The sequence below is a fragment of the Boleophthalmus pectinirostris genome, unplaced genomic scaffold, assembly GCF_026225935.1.
Source record: "Boleophthalmus pectinirostris isolate CB_2022bp ecotype Guang Dong unplaced genomic scaffold, ASM2622593v1 HiC_scaffold_10, whole genome shotgun sequence".
Taxonomy (NCBI): Eukaryota; Metazoa; Chordata; class Actinopteri; order Gobiiformes; family Gobiidae; genus Boleophthalmus; species Boleophthalmus pectinirostris.
This window is the reverse complement of record NW_026570971.1, coordinates 19984213-20006417: the sequence shown is the minus strand read 5'-3', so window position 1 is coordinate 20006417 and position 22205 is coordinate 19984213. Positions and strand designations below refer to the sequence as shown.

Below are 22205 nucleotides of genomic sequence, written 5' to 3'. Positions count from 1 at the left end.
TTCTTGTGTATTGTTATGTTGGCTGGGTAGCAGACAGTGTATCACATGAGCACTCAAAGCCGTATCTATTAGTAGCATTTGTCTACAGGTGATTTGACGTTGTTGTTAAAGTGACTTTTTCAAAGTCACTGCAGCCTTCATCTTCTCAGGACAACTGCTGTGAAACTCATTTGAAAGGTCAGGGCTATGGAAAAGAGGACTTCATTTTTTTGAGCAGAATTGAAAGTATTAGAGATGTATGTCTTTGATGGTGCAAATAAAATTTTGTTGAGCAAAGCACTGCCCCAAAATTTTTTTCGTGGTATTAACAACTCATACACTTTCAACCACTGAGAATCTATGAATGTATTGGATTTTATTTATTTTTAATTTTTCCCCACAAGTTGAAAATTCAGAAAACAGCAAAGCACTTTATTTATAAATGTAAGTAAGTTTGTGTACATCAAGAACAATACACCAAATCTTGCAGTGCTGTTGTCTATTACCTCTCATTCGTTGGAGGTGTATATGAGCACCTGGGCTGGCAACCATTTTGTGTGCTGTGGCCCAAAGCAAGAAAAATATCTGACGAAGGCTTTTTTTGCCGAAATGTTATTTAAAAATAAAAAAGCTTTTGGACTTCGTCCATCTGAGGGTGCTATGCATTTTTTCACTTTTGTAATACTGTTGCCCATACTTGGATTTGTGAACTTCTTTCTTATTCAATATACTGATACTTTGCATTTGGCAGTGTTCATAGTTACCATGGTGACACAATGCATACCTGCTGTAATTTACAACTAAGGCTACGTTCAGACTGCAGGGCTTAATGCTCAATTCAGATTTTTTTTGTGAAATCCGATGCTTTTGCGAGGTCCTTCACATTTCCAATTAAATGCGACTTGTATGTGAACTCCAGTGTGAACAGTAAACGGTCCGAAAGTGTCCCGCATGTGCACTGGAGACACGATGACGTCATCCACAGCGAGCGTGCTCTGTGTTTACGGAAGTTACCCAAACATGGACACGGACATTGAGCACCTGGTGATTTTAAAGCTCCTCTCGTACCGGAGCCAGAACATGAACAACGTACTTGTTTTAAGGAGGAAATTGAGAAGGAGAAAGATGAGGTTTTTGGCTGTGGTGACAGTCCATTGAAAGGGATGTGTGGATGCACAGATTATTTTTTCAAACCAAGTGTTTGTTTTCATACCCGACAGTCTGGACTGCTCCAAGAGTGCTCACGTGATGTTGCTTGTCCAGTCAGCTGATTTATACAGGTTTTGGCATTGGCGTTGTCAGCCCACAAACTCTCCTGTTGTAAGAACATTATTTGACAGAACCAATATTATAACAGACGAACAAGACGAATAGGGAGAACACATTGACAACGCTCTGAAGCAACGCCAGTATGCAAAATGGGCAATAAACAAAGGAAAACAACAGGCTAGAGAGAAAGATAAACAGAACCAGAAAAAACAAAAATCAAACAGAAAAAAAGAGCACTGAAACATACAGAAAACTCAGGCAATTACTCGTCCACCCAAAAGACAAAATAGAACTGGGATAAATGTAATGTCATAAACGAAATACCCTGCATGTCCTGTAATTAAACTAAAATCAGGGAAACAGCGAGGGCGTTCAGAAACATAGAACAGAATGCGAGAAGGAAAAAGCGAAGAAACACGAGCAACAAAACAGAAAGCAGAAAAGGAACAACTCAAATCGGCCGTTTCTGAGCACTGTAAAAGAGAGAAGCACATTCTGGACTGGGACGGAGCAAACATCACTGGGACAGAGGAAAACAAACGTCGTCGCTGGATTAAAGAGGCAATCGAAATATGGAAACATGCCCATTGGATAATAAACCGGGACGAGGGGGCTTTTTTACTGTTACACACCTGGGATACTGTCCTGAGGAAGTGGGACTGCAGATGACGCTGTTGTCCTTCTTCCAGTGGTAGGAAGACAGCACCAAAACCTGTTTAAATCAGCTGACCAGAACCACTCTGAGGAAGACCAAACTGTCAGGTATGAAAACAAACTCTTGGTCTGAAAAAATAACCTAATAACATAAATACTTTACTCCTCTAGAGCTGGAATCATGACATTTCTTTGTCACTGTTTTGGATTCACACGTTTCTCACTTTCTTTTATTTTTTCTGCTTTTACTTTTTGTTCCAGTAAAGGGCTCTATAAATCATTATGTACAAGGACAGAGGGTTGGTCTGCCCCCACCTCCCAATCAGATCTGTACTCAGGCAAGCAGTCAATGTGTGCGTGCGTTTGCGTGTGTGTGTGTGTCTATAGCTGTGGGGAAAATTCTATATCCTGCAAAGAGGTTAGGGAGGAGATAACAGAGGAGAGTGTTCAAGAGGGGATTTCAATGAATTTGGGCTGGCTCTTAAAAGTGCACTCACTTTTACAATGACACTACAAGGGAATCTACACTGGAGGGGCTCGTGCTGTTATGTTGTTGTTTTTTAAGAAAGGTCAATGAAGCTTAAAACTGGGCCTGGACTGGGACGGATCTAAACGTGAATACAGTTTTCATCGATTCATTCAATTACATCTCTGTAGCTCTGAGTTAGTCCTAGCTTTTGTTCTCCAGTGAACATCAATTGAAAATCCCATTATTTGCTCATGAGTGATTTGGAATCCAAGCTCTAAGACTTAGATTTAGACTCAGACAAACTGTAGTGATCCACAAGAGAAATTATTTGGATACAGTAGCTCACACAACGCAATATATTATAAGCAAAAATATAAATGATTGTTTTGTTTTTATTTTGAGTTTGTGCCAAGAGAGAAACAATAATCATCTATGCTACATATACATTGTAAACAACAGAAAAGCACATTTCTCAAAAACATTTAACCCACCCCTGTTCATGACATAGTTTCAAAAATTATGTGGTTGCTTATGAACATTGATCACGGAACTTTACAAATATTTACATATAGCAAAATAAATTACATACTATGCTTACAAAACATAATTTTAACCCAAAACACACACACAGATATATACTTTTATATACTTTTCTTTTTTTTTTTTTTTTAGATCACCCTGTGCTGTCACTTGCCCTTATATCACGAAAGCAAGCATTCTTTACAATTTCTTTTGAAGTTGTGAATATTTGGGCACTGCTTCAGGTTTTCTCCCAACCCATTCCACACACTGACCCCACACACAGACACGCACACACTGACTCCACACACATATACACACACACTCCAACCCCACACACAGACACACACACTGACCTCACCCCTTCCCCTTAATTCATAGTGTGATTCTTGTATACTAAACAGTTTTTTGGATATTTAATGACAGTATATTTTTGTTTGCTTTGCACAAAAGCAAAGCAGTGTAGAATTTCACTAAATCAAAAAAATTTAATAATTCTGATTTGAAAAACAAGTCGTTTGTATGATCCAGGTAACTAACCTTATGCATTATTCTCACAGCACATTTTTGCAATTTGAAAAGTAAAGTTTGGTAATTGTTGCCCCAAATTTCAATACAATATGTCAATAATACATTCAAAATAAGCAGGAAAATAATAAGAGACTGGTGTCAAATAATTATATAAAATGTACAAAAATACAGAAATATAGTAATACAAATATATTTCTCAGCTCTATACAAAGGGTCATAAGGAGAAAACAGTGCACAGATGAAATAGTGATTGACAGGAGAGAAGCAGTATTTTATATGAACAGTATATAGCCTATAGCATGCATACATTTCTCTGTCTGTACACTCTACACTGTTGATGGGATGAGTGTGTTGCTGTATGCAGATTGAGGCAGACAGTGAGTTGAACTAAACCTCCTGGTGCATTAAATGAGGGCATCAGGCTCTGTTAGGCAGCAGCGTTCACAGGTACGACTGCTACACATATCTGCTAATAGAATTACACTCCCACTGCTGCCGTACTCATTTGTGACGGCTTGATCATTTTCACATCTTAGACAGAATATCAAACAGCAATTATGCAGGTGTTTGGGTAATTCATGATACAGTATTTGAATATATGAGTAGGCGTTGTTTAGCCCACATTATCAAAACGTTTGTTTCTTGCAATTGTCAAAAATTGGGATTAACAAAATTCTATTTACATTCTGCACTACAATAGAGACGAGATGACGGCTTAAAGGTGCATTGTGTAACTTTTCTGGTGGAGGAGCTGTCAAATGCTTTTTTTTTTTTTCCAAAGAAATGTTATTACTTTGTCACAGTATTGTATTGTTTCTACTTTCTAATTTCATGGAGACCAGACAAAGTTACATGTCTATGGTGAGGCGGCCCCACTCACAGTCAGAATGCCTGTTTTTTTCTAGGCATTTTTAGCTGTAATTGAATAAATGTAAGGTATTGTAATGTAAGGGACAATCAGGAATTTTGGACATAGGGCCTCATTTCCTAGTGAGCCAGAGTGTTGGAGACGTGTGGAGACACTTTTTTAAAAAATATTCCATCCAGTCCTTGTATTTGCAGAGGTCACTGGTGCTAGGCTAGTGCATGTCAATGGCCATAGTTAGCCTGACACTAAAAACAGTCTTACCCACTCCACAAAACACCCGAAGCAAAACTATTATTACACCAGACTGTTAATGTAAATGTCTGTGTTAATAGAATAATGTTTGAAATAAAACTAACCTTGCAATCGTTGCATGTTGATGGACTATTTTCTCATATATCAGTCCGCTGCTGCCAAGCTTTCTATCAGGAAGTACAACTCACTGCTGTTTAGGCATAAATCCTTTAAATGCAAGGTTGGTTTTACTTCTAAAATCATTCTATCAACACACACATTCACATGAACAGTCTGGTGTAATAATAGATTTGCTTCAGGTGTTTTGTGGAGTGGGTAAGACTGCTTTTAGTGTCAGGCTAACTATGGCCATTGACTTGCACTAGCCTAGCACCAGTGACCTCTACAAATACAAGGACTGGATGGAATATTTTAAAAAAAAAAGTGGCTCCACACGTCTCCAACACTCTGGCTCACTAGGAAATGAGGGCATATGTCCAAAATTATGGACTGTCCCTTTATATTGTGGAACATTCCAGGCAAAGCAATGATATCTCCTTTGAAACAACTAGGCTCTCCACCAGAAAAGTTACACGGTGTAAATTTAAGCCTTTCAAAAGCATGACAGCCATTCTTTGCCATCACCCCTGTTGCCTGGCGAAGATAAACACTCAGTTTTAGCTTGATGTTGTCCACATTTGCAAACTTAGTGAGATTAGTATTGCAAAATAATGGAAACCCTGGTATATACTCTGCTTTTCTTGATGTTCGAAACCCAAAAAGCAAGTTTAGTTTGAGTTTGTAGCAGCACCTGAAACCTGGCAGACTTTTGCGTCGCATTTCAGTGGTTTGATATTTTAGCTCTAAGGCATTCATTGCTCGGTCTAGTTTACATAACTGTTCATCTACATGATCTCATTTGTGCTTTTATATACAGTATATTCTGCACAAGAGCTTATAAAACTCATCTTTAATGTGGATGTTGTGCTGTAAAACTGGGATCCTCAAAGTGTGTCAAAGATATTTTTAAAAACATTCCTTTAAAAAAAAAAGCCTCAAAGATTCTGGATACTACTGTAAACATAAACAGCCCCAAACCAAAAAGCACATCCATATTTAACCGTACCTGGCTCATTGTTACGACAAACTTAGTCTAAAGTGAGTGTGAGGGCAGCACAGTGTGAGCGACTCAGGAGAACAATAATAATCATTTATGCTGCATACGCCTGCCGCTCATCAACAGTGCTTTTCTTAACGGTGCACATTAAAAATGGATTGGATTCCTTTCAAGTTGACTTCTTTGTGCCTCCCCTCCACCACATCCTCACACACACATTCACAAATACACACACACTCAGCTAGTGATGAACTTCCAGCCTGAATGAACGCAATAGGTTTGAAAGGGAAATGGGACTCATATCAAAGTGAGAAAGAAAGTAGGCTTTGATTTCCACGTAGCTGTCTCTCCAATGCAAGTCACGTCAATGAAGCTTTTTCACAAAGCAGTTTGCCTCATGCATTTTCATCGACTGTCAGCCATCATCACAAAACTTCAAACTCATCTTGTCATTTTAGTGTACTGTGTTGGTCATCTGTATCTGAGGTGGGTTGTGTTTCATTACAAAAAAAAAAAAGATATCTTCTTATTAAGAGACTACAAAATGGGCCTAATCGGAGGGCTCTTGCTTCCATTTTCTGAAAAACAAAGAAATAAATAAATCATCCACAATTATATTTAGTGACGTCCTTGAAGTAACAGACACTGACTCTTGTTTTCTGTCTGCCTGAACATGTTGTCTGTTTGTTTTGTCGATCTTTGGTTTTGTCCTTGTCTTGGTGTCGATATTTTTAAGTCACACTTTAGTGTTTTCAACTCAGTTTAGCAATTTTTACACGAGGTGTTATTCGAATACTATTATACCACTGGTTTAGATTTGGTGCAACTCAAAGACAGATTTTCTTTAGTCTTAGTTGGTATGAAAATTTCAGAACCTGCTCTAAATATTTTCTTCTTCTTGCTCTTTTTCTTGCTCTTCTTCGTGCTCCTTTTCTTCTTCCTCCTATTCCTCTTCCCCTTCTTCTTTTTCTTCTTCTTGCACTTTTTCTTGTTCTTTCTTTTTCCTCTTATTCCTCTTCTTCTTTCTTTGTCTTTCTTTGTCTTTCTTCGTCTTTATTCTTCTTTCTTTGTCTTTCTTGTTCTTTCTTCTTCTTGCTTCTTGTTCTTGCTCTCCTTGCTCATCTTCTTGCCCTTCTTGCTCTTCTTCTTGCACTTCTTCTTGCTCTCCTTGCTCTTCTTCTTGCGCTTCCTCTTCTTGCTCTTCTTCCTCTTCCCCTTCCTCCTCCTCTTCCTAACTTTTCTGTATTATTATTCAGTAGTCACAGATTCTGACTCTGTGGATCTGTGAAGAGTTTCGTCCATGTGTTTGAGTGTCCTCTCCCTTTGGTTTGCAGGTCAGTTCCTGTGGGTGAACAGCACAGCGCTGGGAGGCCTGTGGGTGATCAGTCCCTGGTTGTGGGGGGGTCAGCCCGGCCCATGCAGTGTGGAAATGGCCGTTTTCCTCCACCCCCGACAGAGTGGACACTACACCATCCGCCTCATCGAGAGGGACAAGGCTCCTCTGGTGCTCTTCTCCACGGACACTCTGCCTCACATCACTGGGTAAGTACAACCGGGCCGCAACTCGCTGGAAATCAGTAGCTCCAGTTGGGTTTGTCTTAATATTATTTGATGCTGCTCAATATTTATTTACCTTTTTGAAAGATATCACCAAAATTTCAATTCCTGTTAAATTCCTAGTCCAAAAATAATGTCACGGCAAACTAAAGCTACGTTTATATGATGATGGTCTGAACAGAAGACGCAAAAGTAGTGTCGCGTCTTCACTTTTTATTCCGCATTTAGACAAGTGTTTCTGGGAGGAAATCTGTGTGCATACAGTGACGCAACAGTGTGTGGAATTTGATATGGGTATGCTTGCCGTCTGTCAAATTCTGGATGCACTAGTTCATCGCTGGCGAGCCGGAGATAATTGCAGATCCTTCTCTGTTCACTAATAGTATCTCTGCATATTCTGTACATTTGTTGGGATATCTCCTGTGAGTTTATCAGCGCTGCCAGGATCTGACATGTTTGTTTCTGTGTACTGTATGTATGTGATGTAAACACTTACGAGACGTGAGCAGATCTGACCAGAGTTTTGCGTCTTGGGCAGTGTAGACGGAAATGCTACAGCAGAGCATCTTCAACTTTTCCACTCTGGATTTTTGTGTTTTTAAGCCCCAAAAACTCCGTTACCATCTAAACGAAAGGCACTTCTCTATTGTTTTTTTCTTTTTTTCAGAGCTGGCCCCAGTGTAGATCTTTTGACCATCAAGTCTTTTCTATTTCATTTCTTTACATGGATTATACACAAAAAATGTTTTATTTTATTTTATTTTATTTCCGTTTATTACATATTTAACACATTTGCATATTTTACTATATGCAGTTACAGCCCACTAATTTGTGGGCTGATATCGTATCGTCAGAAGTCTCACAATCATACCGTGGGCTGTCACAATATATCGAATTACAAGTTCCTTTGTTTAAATACATGTTTTTATAGATATCCCATGATTCATTTCAGTGCAGACAACATGAAGAAATATGTTTTTACTTGAATTCTTGGGATTATAATGGAAATAATTCACACCAAAATCTTGTCAAGGTATTTTAAAAGAAAAAAAGTGTCCCATCTACAATTCTATCAGCCTCTTCGAAATATCGCAATAAATATCGTACCATGAGATGCATATCGTGATAATATCGTACCATGAGATTTGGATATCGTTACATCCCTAATTTCTTGTCTTTTATGCATGCTGTCATTTGGATGTGGTTTTATTAATAGCAGAGGGCCCATTATTAGGGGTATGCAGCTTAACTTCTTCTTTCAGCACCCATGCTTTCACATAAATGTACAGACTCCTTTCATTCGAGGTGGAGAAGGCGAGGGCTGGCTCGTATATAGGATCCCTATTGAAATGGCTCTATGGGGATTTCTATATGACAGAAAGTGCAGGCTATTTCTGACAAATTGTTTCAACATGTGTAATTTGCTTTTGTCTGAGCCCGGTTTCAGTCAGCAATTACCACATTCACATTAACTTCTCATGTGGCTAATCCTTAATTAACTCAGGTCTGATCTCTGCTCTTAGCGGTCTATTTTCAGTCACAAAAAGCAACTATATTGAAGGAGAATAAATGAATATATAAGTAATGAGTTTCTCTGTTTTGACCCTTGAAGCTAAATGGACTTTTACTTGGATTAAAATGTTCAATCAGTAATAATCATCTATAGAGGAATATAATCGGATTCAAAAGATCGTATGTCACACTTGAGGCCTTGAAGTTCTTCCATTTAAACTGTAATACACTTCCATGAGAGAGAGCTTTGTGGAGTTAAAATATTAAATTCAGAGGACACATTTCTAGATGAATATACTTCCTTAACCTAAGCTCAACTTTTAAGTCAAGTAAAATTAAAGTTTCTGCTTCTTCACAGTTCAGAAAAGATGAGGTTCAATATTCGAGGATTTTCAGTTTGAAATTATGACACTTTATAAACTAGAAAGTGTGGCTCTTCTTTTGCTTTTATGTATTTGTTATTCAATCGCAGTAGCTTTAGTTTGGTTGCGAGTAACGCTATGAAAACTTATCACACGGTCTGTAGTTTTAATGTATACGTGCTACATGGGCATTTTATTCACGGATCAATAGTCAACGCCACATTTTTACTTGTCTGCGTGCTCTACGGGGCCCTGGCTTCATCAGAACATCGCCCTTTATGTGTGCGTGTGTCCCCGCTTGTGCTGGCTTGGTAGTCGTGAACGCGTGCGATCATTTGAATATCCACGCCTCTTAAGGGAGCATAGCATCGAGGCATTCATTACATGTGTGACGGATCAGGCAGCGCTAGCGTTTGTGCCTCTCATTTGTAGTCAGAGGTGGCGGTCTCCCACGCCATCTCCACAGCTTCCCAATCTGCGCCGAGCCAAACTCCCATGCTTCACTCTGCTCCGAGGGGAGGCCGCAACCCGTGTTAAAAAGTGAAGACTATAAAAAATAAATGTAATAGCAGGTACGAGCAGACATTGTGAGTGTAGCTTGGATTACTAATTGCTAGCCAGCGCCCTTGCCTTTGCATTTTAATGTGGTGTTTTGACATGCGGGTTTGAATCAATAGTCAGGGCAGTAAGAGTGGAGCTACAAAACATCCCACTACACATTGGTCATCTAACAAGTGTGGCCTTAAAAACAGGCTCAGGTGAATGTATAATTCCACACAATTAAAGCTGTAGCTCAAGTCGACCGAAGATAGGCTGATGCTTAATAAAGTAGAAAGGAGGTCACTTCTAAACTTTCTAGTCTTCCTCACAAAGTACTTTTTGGAGTACTTTGGCATGTAAAAAAATATTGTTGGTGTATAATTGCAGTTGCGTTGTTAATTGATGGTCTTGTAGCATTCTCACTTCACAGCTCCTGGGCAGCATCTTTTCTTTTCAATGTGGAGTTTGCAGCGACTATAAAGCATAAAGGGTCTATATTGCACTATTTTTTTTTTTTCCCCCAAGGGCTATAACCACCTTGAACACACACATGCACTGGCTGTCTCACATTCCTATCTCTGATCCCCTCATCTTCTCCCATCAATCTGTTGTGCAATTTTTTATACTATTTAAAAGGACAGTCCGGAATATTGGACATAGGGCCTCATTTTCTAGTGAGCGTTGAAGACGTGTGGAGACACTTTTTTAAATATTCCACCCAGTCCTTGTATTTGCAGAGGTCGCTGGTGCTAGGCTAGTGCATGTCAATGGCCATAGTTAGCCTGACACTAAAAACTCTTACCCACTCCACAAAACACCCAAAGCAAATTTATTATTACGCCTGACTGTCGATGTGAATGTCTGAAATAAAACTAACCTTGCATCGCATAAATGGTCACACGTTGAAGGACTATTTTCTCATATATCATTCTGCCGCTGCCAAGCTTTCTCTGAGGAAGTACAACTCGCTGCTGCTGCTCAGACATAAATCTTTCAAATGCAAGTTTGGTTTTACTTCCAAAATTATTCTATCAACACAGACATTTACATCAACAGTCTGGTGTAATAATAGATTTGCTTTGGGTGTTTTGTGGAGTGGGTAAGACTGTTTTTAGAGGCAGGCTAACTATGGCCATTGACATACACTAGCCTAGCACCAGCGACCTCTGCAAATACAATGAATGGGTGGAATATTTAAAAAAGTGTCTCCACACGTCTCCAACACTCTTGCTCACTAGGAAATGAGGCCCTATGTTCAGTGTTTTGTTTTTAATAAGTTTTTTTTTTATTTTTTTTTTTACTGAGTGCAATATTTAATATTTAACACAGCGCAATATCTTGCTTGACTGAGTTTTGTAGTCTTGGGTGTCCCAGTCTTTTTATATCTTGCATTAATACTATATACTTATTTATTTATTCTATTATTATTTATTTATTTATTTTTTTGTACTGCGCCGTAAGTGTCCCACCTGCATGTCTGCACTGGAGAGTGAGTTGCTTTTAATCCTGTGCATGTGTATACTGTTGATTGTACATGTGTATAGTGACAATAAAAGGCATTGTATTATCATTATTATTATTATTATTCTATACTATTTTGGGGATATAGCCAGACTAATAATCAAAGTTACTCAAATGTGTGTGAATGAAACAACAGAACTCCTGGTTTTGTTTTTGATGAGGTAACAACATTCTAACATGGCTTAAAGCTCATATGACTGAATTTTGCGTAATACTGGGCTTTTAGCTTAACTCTTAAAGCAGAGTGCTCTTGTAGACATTGCAATACTAGTACTTGATGTCTTTATACATGAGTAATTTTGGAGTAACACCATTTAAGACTTATTTTGTGTTCCCTCAACCTTGACCTATGTGTAATGCAATATTGAAATAAGACATTTCCAGCCCAAACCACTTCAAATAGGAGGAGAGCGCTTTCATGAATGTTGCATCATGTGAGGGGATTGTCCCATACACAAAGGTCCAAGCTTCTGTCCCAGCTTTATCCTCCACTGCTTTCAACAGAATCACTATGGTGTAATGAAGAAGCAAGAGTGTTACAACAAGGCAGCCAAATTTAAGTTCAAACTGCCTGCCCCTGTACGCACTGTAAGATGTCATTACTGCAGTCCAGCTGTGAAATTACTTTAAATTTACTCGGAACCGGGTCTGGCCTAAATATGCTGGGGGTGTTACTAAGTTGTATTGCATGCTGGCCAGCCCACACAAATTAAGCTTCAATCATTTTTGGAAATGTACAGCCGTTTTTGAGTAAACCACTTGCAATATGACTTCAGTTGTTCCATACTGTGAACATGTGATTACTAAAATTGATTAAAGGTCCCATATTACTCAAAATTGACTCTTATGAGCTTTAAGCCATTTTATAATGTTGTTACCTGCTCAAAAACAGACCTGGAGTTATTTTCATTTCATTCACACATGTTTGAGTAAAACTTTACTATTAGTCTGTTTACATCTCTAAAACTCAAAGTGCTAGTGGGTAGTTTTTAAGATAACACTTTTTACCTTTTTGTGGCCCTCAAATTCACAGAGGGCCAAAATTAAAAACTGGGACTAAGTCATGGGCCAAACTAAATATTTATTGAACAATTTCAACAATGTTTGCATGTTTTCTCTTCTTTCGAGAAATGTAATTTTAAACCTTTTCTTAATAAAATAAATGTTTAATAATAGTTTTGCTTAAACACTGAATCCAGAACAAGCATAATATAAAATAATAACAACATTTTAAATAAATAATGTCTCTATAGTCTAGCTGTAGCCGGCGGACCAGCTCCAATACAGATGTGATATGATCTCACGGGCCAAATATAATTATATCGCGTGTGGCATATCTGTTTTGTTCAGTGCAGACTGGCAATTCCCGGGCTGAAATCATCCAAATGATTCTAGTGAAGGTGTATTTTTTCCCTAAATATGTAAGATTTGTGTGAATGAAATGAAACATAACTCCAGATATGTTTGCGATGAGTTAAAAACATTACAATATAGATAAGAAAATAGCATATTATGGGCCCTTTAAACTACAATTTTGAGAAAGAGCATCAGAAATAAAACTTGCTCCCTCCTCCAGACTTAAAAGATAGACAGTCATCATCTTTTATGTTTTTAATTGTTTGATAAGGAAAATATAATCACTGTAGTGTCTAAAGTCTCTAAATTGCTAGAAAGTTTAGTTACAAGGAGAAACATTTATTTTTGCTTGGTCTTTTGTAGCAGTTACACTCTTATGAAGGTTCAAGTGAATTCTTTATGTATTTAGCCTTGTTGCTGACAGCTTTCTCATTTGAAAATTGTAACGAAGGCAACACACTCTAAATGGCATTGATATGCACATAAAACTCATGGGTCTAGCTAACCTCTTCTAACCCTCTTATCAAATGCACTCACTTATAACTGTATCTGTTTATTCCATTTCACTCAGAGCTTCTGTGTTTACTAAGGGCAGTGCAGTGCATATATGCTACCAGCATTTTGTTGACCCTGACAGACTTATTCAATTATTGTAATATCCATCGAAACAAGCTGCTTCAGGTCTGCCGATGTGAGCATCTGATACTTGGAATTATGACTGTATTTCTTCAAACACCATATTGTACAAGTTTATCTTATGATCATAGAAAAAGAAAATTACAACACAATAGGGGGCAAATTGTAATAATCATCAATGCCTGCTCTTGTCAGATCGTATTTTTGTTGCAGTGGTGGAGAGATTCCAGCTATTTTTTTATGTAATATGGTAAGATTTGAGCTGTAGAAAGATGAAAACTCACTTCCAGGATTAATTATTGATTCTTTCTGCTATTTATTTGTTGTAGCTCAGCCCTTTTAATGATACTATATTTTTTATTATTTTATGTATTGTATCAGTGTCATAAAGAACTTTCAATATTATCGTTTTTCGTGATATTTTTCTGTAGCAATATATTGTTGTTATCGGAGGGAAAGCAGTGTTGTGCCTTAACGGGAGACCACGAGAAAGATCAGTCCCACAGTGAGGCAGCGGTGGCTCTAGTGCATACTGTTGTTGTGTCCTTAAAATACTTTACTACACCCACCTTGCCCAGTGGTGACGATTGGAGGAGCTGATGGGGCAGATTGCTTCCATCAGTCTGGATGAGGTAAGTATGGCAGGAATAATTTGTGTTGTGCAAAAGCACTAATGAAACAGTGTCTACGTTTATATGATGAAGGTCTGAACAGAAGACGCAAAAGTGGTGTCGCTTCTTCACTTTTTATTCCGGATTTAAACGCGGTGACGCAAAAGTGTGTGGAATTCAATTGGATATGCATGCCAGGCGGCTAGGTGGTGATGCTAGGTGGTGATGTATGTGACGTGAACGTGTACATGATGTGAGCAGATCTGACCAGAGTTTTGCGTCTTGGGCAGTGAAGATGGAAACGCTACAGCAAAGCGTGTTCAGCTTTTCCACTCTGGAGGGTGGTTTCAGATTTTTGCATTTTTAAGCCCCGAAAACACCGTCATTGTCTAAACGAAAGGCACTTCCTATAAAATATTTTGTCGTTTTTAGCCGCAAGTGTTCTCGTGTAAACAGGACCTTAGCTTTAAAATGTGTAAGAGTGTCATCAAAACTTCAGTATTTGTGAGGTGTTTATGTTTTTGTTTATAGTTTCATATTCCTTCTGGCTGCACTATTGTCAGTGTTGTTTGTCCCAGGTGTATTTGTTATATTTACAGAAGTCCAACAATGTCCCTAACTTTCACTACAAACTGATCTTAATCTGTCGTAGTCATTCAGTGTTTTCTCCCTGGGTAAACTGCATCAGGATGGAACACTATGTGAGTGAAAGTGCTTCTACTGTAGCCATCTTGTTCTCAGTGTCCACTCAGCTCTGGCCTGGTCTGACCCCCTCTTTCTCTCCAGTCGTGGTCACTACAGGCCAAAGCTGATGGGGGCTCCCAGCTGCCGCTCCTGGGACAGCTGCCAGATGTAATGGTACAATGCAGTACACGGGTCTGAGAGGAGACAAAGGCAAGAAGTACTTTTTCTCCTTTTAATTGCACATAAAGTCTCAAGGACAAAACTGCAGCAGTGACACAGTGTACAGCTGGTGCATATGTCACTGCGACGCCACAACTTTTTCCTAAATGAAACTTTTTTGCAGCTAAAGACTGACTAGTAACTTTACTGCTTCAGCGCCGTTACTAATAGATGTGATTTAGTGGCTCGGTGCAGCAGTGGCTCAGAAGGTCTGTGGTTCTGTCCCTGCTCATTGTTTGTAATGAGTCTGTGGGCAAGACACTTTACAGCTTGTATGAATGTGGTGTGTGCATGATAGAGGCTGTGGGAACAGACCGGCAGCCTTGTTCTGTCAGTCGACTCAAGGGCAGCTCGTGAATTAACTCACCATTACCAGTTAAATGAATAATGCTATGTTAAAGGGGATCATGAAATCAAGTTTCATTGGCCTTTAACCATGTTATAGCCGTGTCCTTTTACTATTTGATAATTCAGAGTTTTAAGTCTGAGAAGGGGTGAACATTGGGTCTTCTATGAAAATCTTTGTGTTCAAAAAGTGTAAAAGTACTATATAAAGTGCTATATAATAGTGCTATATAAAAAGTGCTATTTATACAGTGCTATATATAAAGTGCTATATACAAGTGCTATATATAAAAGTGCTATATAAAAAGGGCTATATATAAAAAAGTGTTATATATAAAAAGTAGTGCTATATATAAAAGTTTTATATATAAAGTGCTATATAAAAAGTGCTATATAGAAAGTGTTATAAAGTGCTATATAAAAATGCTATATATAAAATGTGCTATATATAAAAAGTCATATATAAAGTGCTATATAAAAAGTCTTATATAAAGTGCTATATATAAAAATGCTATATATGCTATATATATATAAAGTCCTATATAAAAGTGCTATATATAAAAAGTGTTATAAAGTGCTATAGAAAAGTGCTAAATAAAAAGTGATATATATAAAGTGCTATATAAAAAGTGCTAAAAAGTGCTATTTGCATCAATCGAGATTTGATTTTTAATTGTGTTCTTTATCTGTGTGTCTTGTAGCACAGTTGTAAACATGTGTTCTGATTAAAAAAAGAAAAAAATCTCTCCCACACTGTTTATTTTTTTCCCTCCAAAGTGTGTGTTTAGTTTTTTGTTTTTTTATAACTTTACAACCACATTTGGCTCTCACGTTCAATTGATGGACTTTATCTTAACTATTCAGATAACACCCTAACAATGTGGATTCCCTGCAGCCCTGTAGACCATTTAGTCCAAAGTGTAAAGTAACTGACCCATAAATTAAGCCAAACTGGAGCCAAAATATATGGGAGAGCTGGAGCGGTGCAATGTGGGCGATCGCCAGTGCTGGTTGAAGAAGAATAGTGTTTTTTTCCTGCCATCCTCTGTGCATCTCGGTGTCTCTGTGCTGCCGTCACTGCTGTTTGTCTGTTTCAAATGTAAATGAGACTTTGAGCTTCGCCAACGGTCTCCTCGCTGTCTCCCCACATAGTATTATTTTCATGGACTAGTACATGGCCCTATAGAAAGGCTTTTTCAGTATGCGTTATGATTCAGTCCTACTCCAGTGCAAAAGTCAAGTGTACCTGAGAGCTTTCCAAATGCTACTGTGTTGTGTTGTGTCCGCTATGCATAAATAATGGAGAATGAAGTCGCATATCTGGAGTTGTCCATACACATTGGATTGGAGATTCATTGTTATTTGTATTTCAGGATTTGAATGTATAAGTGTCCTGTACAATACCACACAGGCATTCTTTCTTTTCGTCATCCCCCTTTATGCAATTTAAGTACTGTGTTTATGTGCATTGCTTTTGAATGGTGATAATAAGGATTTGTAATAAAACACCAACATTTTAGGCTTTGATCTGCTTACTAATTCTGTTTGTATGGACAATGATCATTCTCATAGCACTTTCAGCCTAAGTGCAGAAAATATGCTTTGAAATCTATAACCATTTAGTCCATCAAAGGTAGAGTATGTTAGTCAGGCTGGCGCCACCTAATGTCTCCTCTCAATTTCATTTCTCTCCAGCGACTAGGTCAGGAATCAGAATACACTAGACAGTTTGCAAGAACCTCGGAAGTTGTAGACCACGCACTGGTCAATCAGCGAAGAGCTGTGAAGCCATGACGTCAAACTCAAGCGCCTCTCTGGGTCCCTTTTGTGGTACAGCACAACCTTAAACAAACTGGTCAAGATGGATGTAGACGAAGACATACATTCTGTGTTGGCAACGATTCCTGAGATCGAGGATTTAAAGCTAGAACAAAGAAAATGTTTTGGTGAATTTTATCAAGGGGAAAAAACGTTATTGCTCTTCTTCTTATAGGATTTGGCGCATTACATATGTCACGACCAAATAGCAGCAATTAGTTAAATAAAAAAAGTCCACACCTACCGTCGAGCAAATGAATGAAATGCTGCGAATCATGGCTAAGCGTATGTAGGATATATGTAATCTTTTATTAACATGACCTACCAGATATGAAGTAAATGTGTTCAAATCAGTTATAGATTTTAGTGGCAACCTTTGCAAAGTGATTTTTATTCCTTGATTACAACTTCGTACTGTACATGATGGTCAAATTGCTTGTGTCTCCATTTGGTTTTCAAGATGATTATCCAATAAAGCAGTATGAGCTCCTCACTTTGGGTTGCCAGATCCTTGTACTTACAAAATAAACCTAAAAGGACTTTCTCTAATCTGAATACTGTCTTCCCAAACCCCATGACCTGCTGCACAAATGTTCTGAGCTTTCATATGAGGCAGGGTCTGTCTATACTGAGAATGTGTAAAAGCTGCATGTGTCCTCTGGTACTGGTTGAGTTGAGATAAGGTTCCTTTAACAACCTTACTATTACGTTTTGCCCATTATCTTTCTGCTCAACAGTAGCTGGTGTAGATTTCAGCACCCTGTGACTTCCCCTTCAGACATGTTACAATGCATTTCACCCAAAGCCTGTCTCTGATCCAGAATCCTCTAATCACTGTTCCTGAGTTGTATTGTACATTCATGACAGCTCCAAGTTTTGCACAATTGAAAAAGAAAGAAGAGAGTTTGGGGAAAAAGCAACACTGGCCTAGATTTTTTTTTCTGTCAAGTGAATTTGAGTTTTCACCTGTGGCAAAAGCATTTCCAAACTCCACCATTCAAAGCTCTGAATCCCAGAGCCTTTCTGCTGTGATAGGCAGTTTACATCAATGCAAATGCACAGATAAAAACTGTTTTCTCCCTCTCTTCTCCTTCCTTTGTCTGGTCCGCTGATATAAGGCGCATTAGTCTCACTTCTGGGCCCAGGCAGCACATTTTTCACTATAACAAATTGTACCATTCAAACTCTCAACAAACCATTGCTTAAAATGTATTGTGAAGAAACATTATTTATACTTTGTGATACTGTTATAGGAAAGTTTGTCTTGTGGAGCTTGGCGTTGGAATATATTGGCGGGTGGGAGCTGTGTGGGCGGATCCAACTTGGAGAGCTGTTTGCAGTTAGTATTTTTTCATTGGATAGGATATTTTTTGTTTGAAATGTGAAAAACATAAAACATAGTAAATAATTCTGTTTAGTGGTGTCAAGAAACTGCCAATCTAATAATATTGGTGACTTTAATAATATCCACTGAATGTTGGTAGGCTGCCTTGGACACTTTCCCATTGAAAAGATTTAATAATTTATCTTCAGTTGTTAATCGCTATGGCAACGGCACTGTAAGATTTCACCGCACTTTTGGGAGGAAATTTATTTAATAAAATCAGAGACCAGGAACCAACATTTCATCTTGAAAGTCAAGCTATAGTAAAAACAATAGAACAGAGAACAACAGACGGTTAATGTCACATATGAACAGTTCTTCAGATAACTATAGCATAAACAACAGAACAGAACAAGTTTACCAAACTCTCCATCTCACTCCAGATCACTAAATCCACTGAATTCTTCATCCTCTGTGTCACTTCTGAGCAACTCTGTGACCTCCAGAGGTAAACGGAGCGCTGCTTCCTCTTCTGCGTAGCTGTTGTCAGACTCAGCATCAGTAGAGGATGGTTTTGGTTGTCACTGAAGTCCAGGCTTTCTCGGTCCATCCAGTGACTTCCAGGAAAGTTACATGGTGCATGCTCCCGGTTACTGTGAAGTTGTGTTCTCCATCCCCACTTTCCACCAGTCCCTCACAAGTTTCTCACTCACTCAAAACTTTCTTTCTGCAGCTCGATCACTCGAGTGAAGTGATAGTGGCACAGTAGTAGCAGATACTGACACACAAGCCGAGAGCGCCCTCTCGAGACTGTCAGTGTGAACATTTTTATTTATATTTAATATATAAGTCGCACCAGAGTATAAGTCTCAAAACCACCCAAACCATGAAAAAAGTGCACCTTATAGTCCGAAAAATATGGTAAGCAAGTTTGGTGGTGTATTGCTAAATGGTCAGAGCGAGCCACTCAGACTTTACCACCTGAGCCACTGTTAGCCCAAATTATATAGACCACCCTTTTTAATTTTAAATGTATGGTTCGTTTATCTCTTCTTAGCTCTGATTTTTGGCATCACAAGGCATATCCATTGCTAAAAAGACATGTTCTTACTTTTTTAATACCCCATATGAATTTCTGGATGGCATTCAGGAAGGGCATCTGCCATTTTATTTCTTGCCAAAATTACACATGCAAATCCTGCTCAAAGTATTGCTTGGACGACCTCAAAGGGTGAAAGCTGAATATTTGAGACTTGCTTATATTTTGAAAGAAAACAGAAAACACTCAGTGTTCGGGTTAAAGGATCATGGCCAGTATATTTGTACTTTGCAAATAACAATATATTATTTACTCTTGTTCTTTCATTACCACATTTTACCACTGTTTAACCCCGTGTATATTGTGGCTTCTATCTTGTTTTAGTTTTGTGAACACCATGACACTATTACGGCACTGACTACATTTAGGAGAGCTTTTAATACTTTATCTTTGGCTTAAGGCAGAAAACTATAGAACCATTAGTCAAGTGTCACCCTGACATCGAACTACACCCAAATAAAAGACAAAACTCTATTCTCCCCCTGTCTGTATTTAGCTCATTTTTTCGCCTGGAGCCACTCGAGTGCTGTCATGCAGAGCAGATCCATTTAAGCATCCACCCGAATGTGAAAAGTCAAAATGAAACTTTGATTGAAGGTTGGAAGTGATCTTGTTTTGTGTGCACAATGTCTGAAAAGCTAAACACTGGAGAAGAGTGTGTGTTTTAATTATGATTACTGTTTTAAGGAGCTTGCAGCAGTGAGACTTCAGAAGCAGCTCATAATGTGGTTTAATCTCCACATGACTGAGTAAGGTCGCTGAGGACATGTGACTTATATGAGACCTTTATATAAGGCATATCCCATCAGTTATGCTCCACGTTATGTTTTAATAGTATATGTTACTATACGCAAATACTGTTGTGGTGTGAGGGAAGTCAAGACAATAATGGTTGAATGTCATTGGTCAAAACTAGAGATGTAACAATAACATCATATATATCATCATATAGTATCGTCAAAGTTCTCACAATAATATCGTGGACCATCACAATATATTGAATTACAAGCCTTTTTGCTTAAATGAAGAGTTATGGTGCAGCAATAGCTAAAAAAAAAGACAGAGAGAACTACATAGACCATGATCCTTTGCTCCATTTCAGTGTAGACTACATGAAGAAATAACAGTTCTAAGCACTTTTAAGTCTTAGTTCTTTGGATTAAGTCTTGTCAAGGCATTTTAAGATTTTAAGTAGCATATTAACAGTTTTGATAGCCTCACAAAATATCGCAATAAATATCAAACCATGAGATGTATATCGTGAAAATATCGTACCGAGAGATTTGGATATTGTTACATCCCTAATCGTGAGCCTCCCCACCATATCGTGAGCTTTCCCACGATATCGCAATAAATATCGTACCGTGAGGTTCATACCGTGATGATATCGTATCGTGAGACTTGGATATCGTTACACCCCTAGTCAAAAAGTTATACCTATTGAGCTGAATAATTTATTGGCTATTCCAACTTAAATTGTCCAGTATTTCCTTATTAACCAGTAAAATTGGGTAACACTAGTGATATGTAGTCCAGAATCATTGTGGTGTGCTCTTGGATGAGGTTTAAAGTAAATCTCACCTCTGAAAATACATACTGCATAATTAAAAGTGTTTTGCCAAGGATTCTGTGTATACTATAGACCCTGTTGGGGGTGATCAAAGAAAAATTATGAGGGAGTTTGAGATTTTAAAAAGTGTGCATATTAGTGTTAAAACAATTCCTTTCAGTTATGTCCATCATCTTTATAGAAGACTTATCTTGGCCTTTAAAACAAGAATATCTTTAAGAACTCTTCTACTGGTATACCCACTGCTGACTCTGAGATGAGTTGTGGAGGTGTTGTCAGTTCACTGTCATTATTAGTGATTTATTTTTGATGTGCTGAATTATTAGTTGATCTTGGATAAATATGAAGTGTGGTGCCATCTGTTGCAGTGTGCCAATGTGTCTGTGAAAGTGTTTAATTGTGTGGTCAAACCAAATGGCAAATTTCCACATCACTGGACAATATAGTTTTGTATTTTGTAATTAACAAAATTAGATCTACAATTGAATTAAGGTCTGGGCACAAATGCATGATTGGGACTTGCGCCTTGATGGAGTTTATACCGTTTTAATTGCTTGTCAGTATTTTAAATTAAAGAAGTGATTAAAGTGAACGTTTATTTAGTTCTTTACCAGCACTCACGCTCCAGCGCTCAGTGAAATTATGCACATCAGTGACAACCAGCAGAAGGCCTTCAAGCATCAGAGCATGAAGCCAACCAGTGCTCCATCCAGAGAACAGGTGTCCACGGCAACCTCTCATCTAAAAAACACATAGACCTTTAACCTGTCAGCACCCCTCCTCCTCCCCTCACTTACCCCCACCTCAGATCTGCTTTAGTGTGGACAATTTGCTGCTCGTAATCCCGCTCGCCATTACAGTTCACAGCACATTGGGTGATGGAGCTTTCAGTAAGAGGTCCCGTTGCAAAATCTGGTTAGGTCCCAGGTTGTTGGGCACCTCCAGATGTGTAATCACCTCCAATCAGGCCATGCACCAGTCAGCAACGCCATCTGTTTGGAATGGCACTTTAGGCGGAGGTGCCTCTCAGGAGCTCTCATGAAGAGGCCCCGAGCATGGAAAACCTATGATTACCAACGCCCAGTGTCCAAAATGGAGGACTATAGCATTCTAAAATAACAGCTATTCTAATATGGAGAGTCCTCTTAATCAGGGTAAGGGAAATTTAAGCTTTACCCCTATCTCACTGTTAGATCTATAATCCACCCTTTAGAGCTCTAATAAAAGATTTTCCCCACAGTCTTTAATAATCCAGCAAAATGGTGCTAGAAATTGCTTAAGCAATCAAGATGAGTTTGCTTTTTTAGATAGTTGGTTGGTTAAGAGCTGCTGGCTTACCTTGTTTTTGTTGGTTTGCACGTTAATATATAGCCAATAAAATAATAATATAGACAAATGGTATTGCTGAGTGGTA

The 22205-nt window shown here is 38.4% G+C and overlaps 1 protein-coding gene across 1 annotated transcript in view; it reads left to right on the top strand.

Annotated features, from left to right (window-relative positions):
• Positions 1–22205, top strand: part of alk (ALK receptor tyrosine kinase) — a 582818-nt gene that overhangs the window by 350787 nt on the left and 209826 nt on the right. The window contains exon 5 of the mRNA XM_055155128.1: positions 6972–7179. Within this exon, the coding sequence (XP_055011103.1) occupies positions 6972–7179 (208 nt within the window). The remainder of the gene's footprint in view (positions 1–6971; positions 7180–22205) is intronic.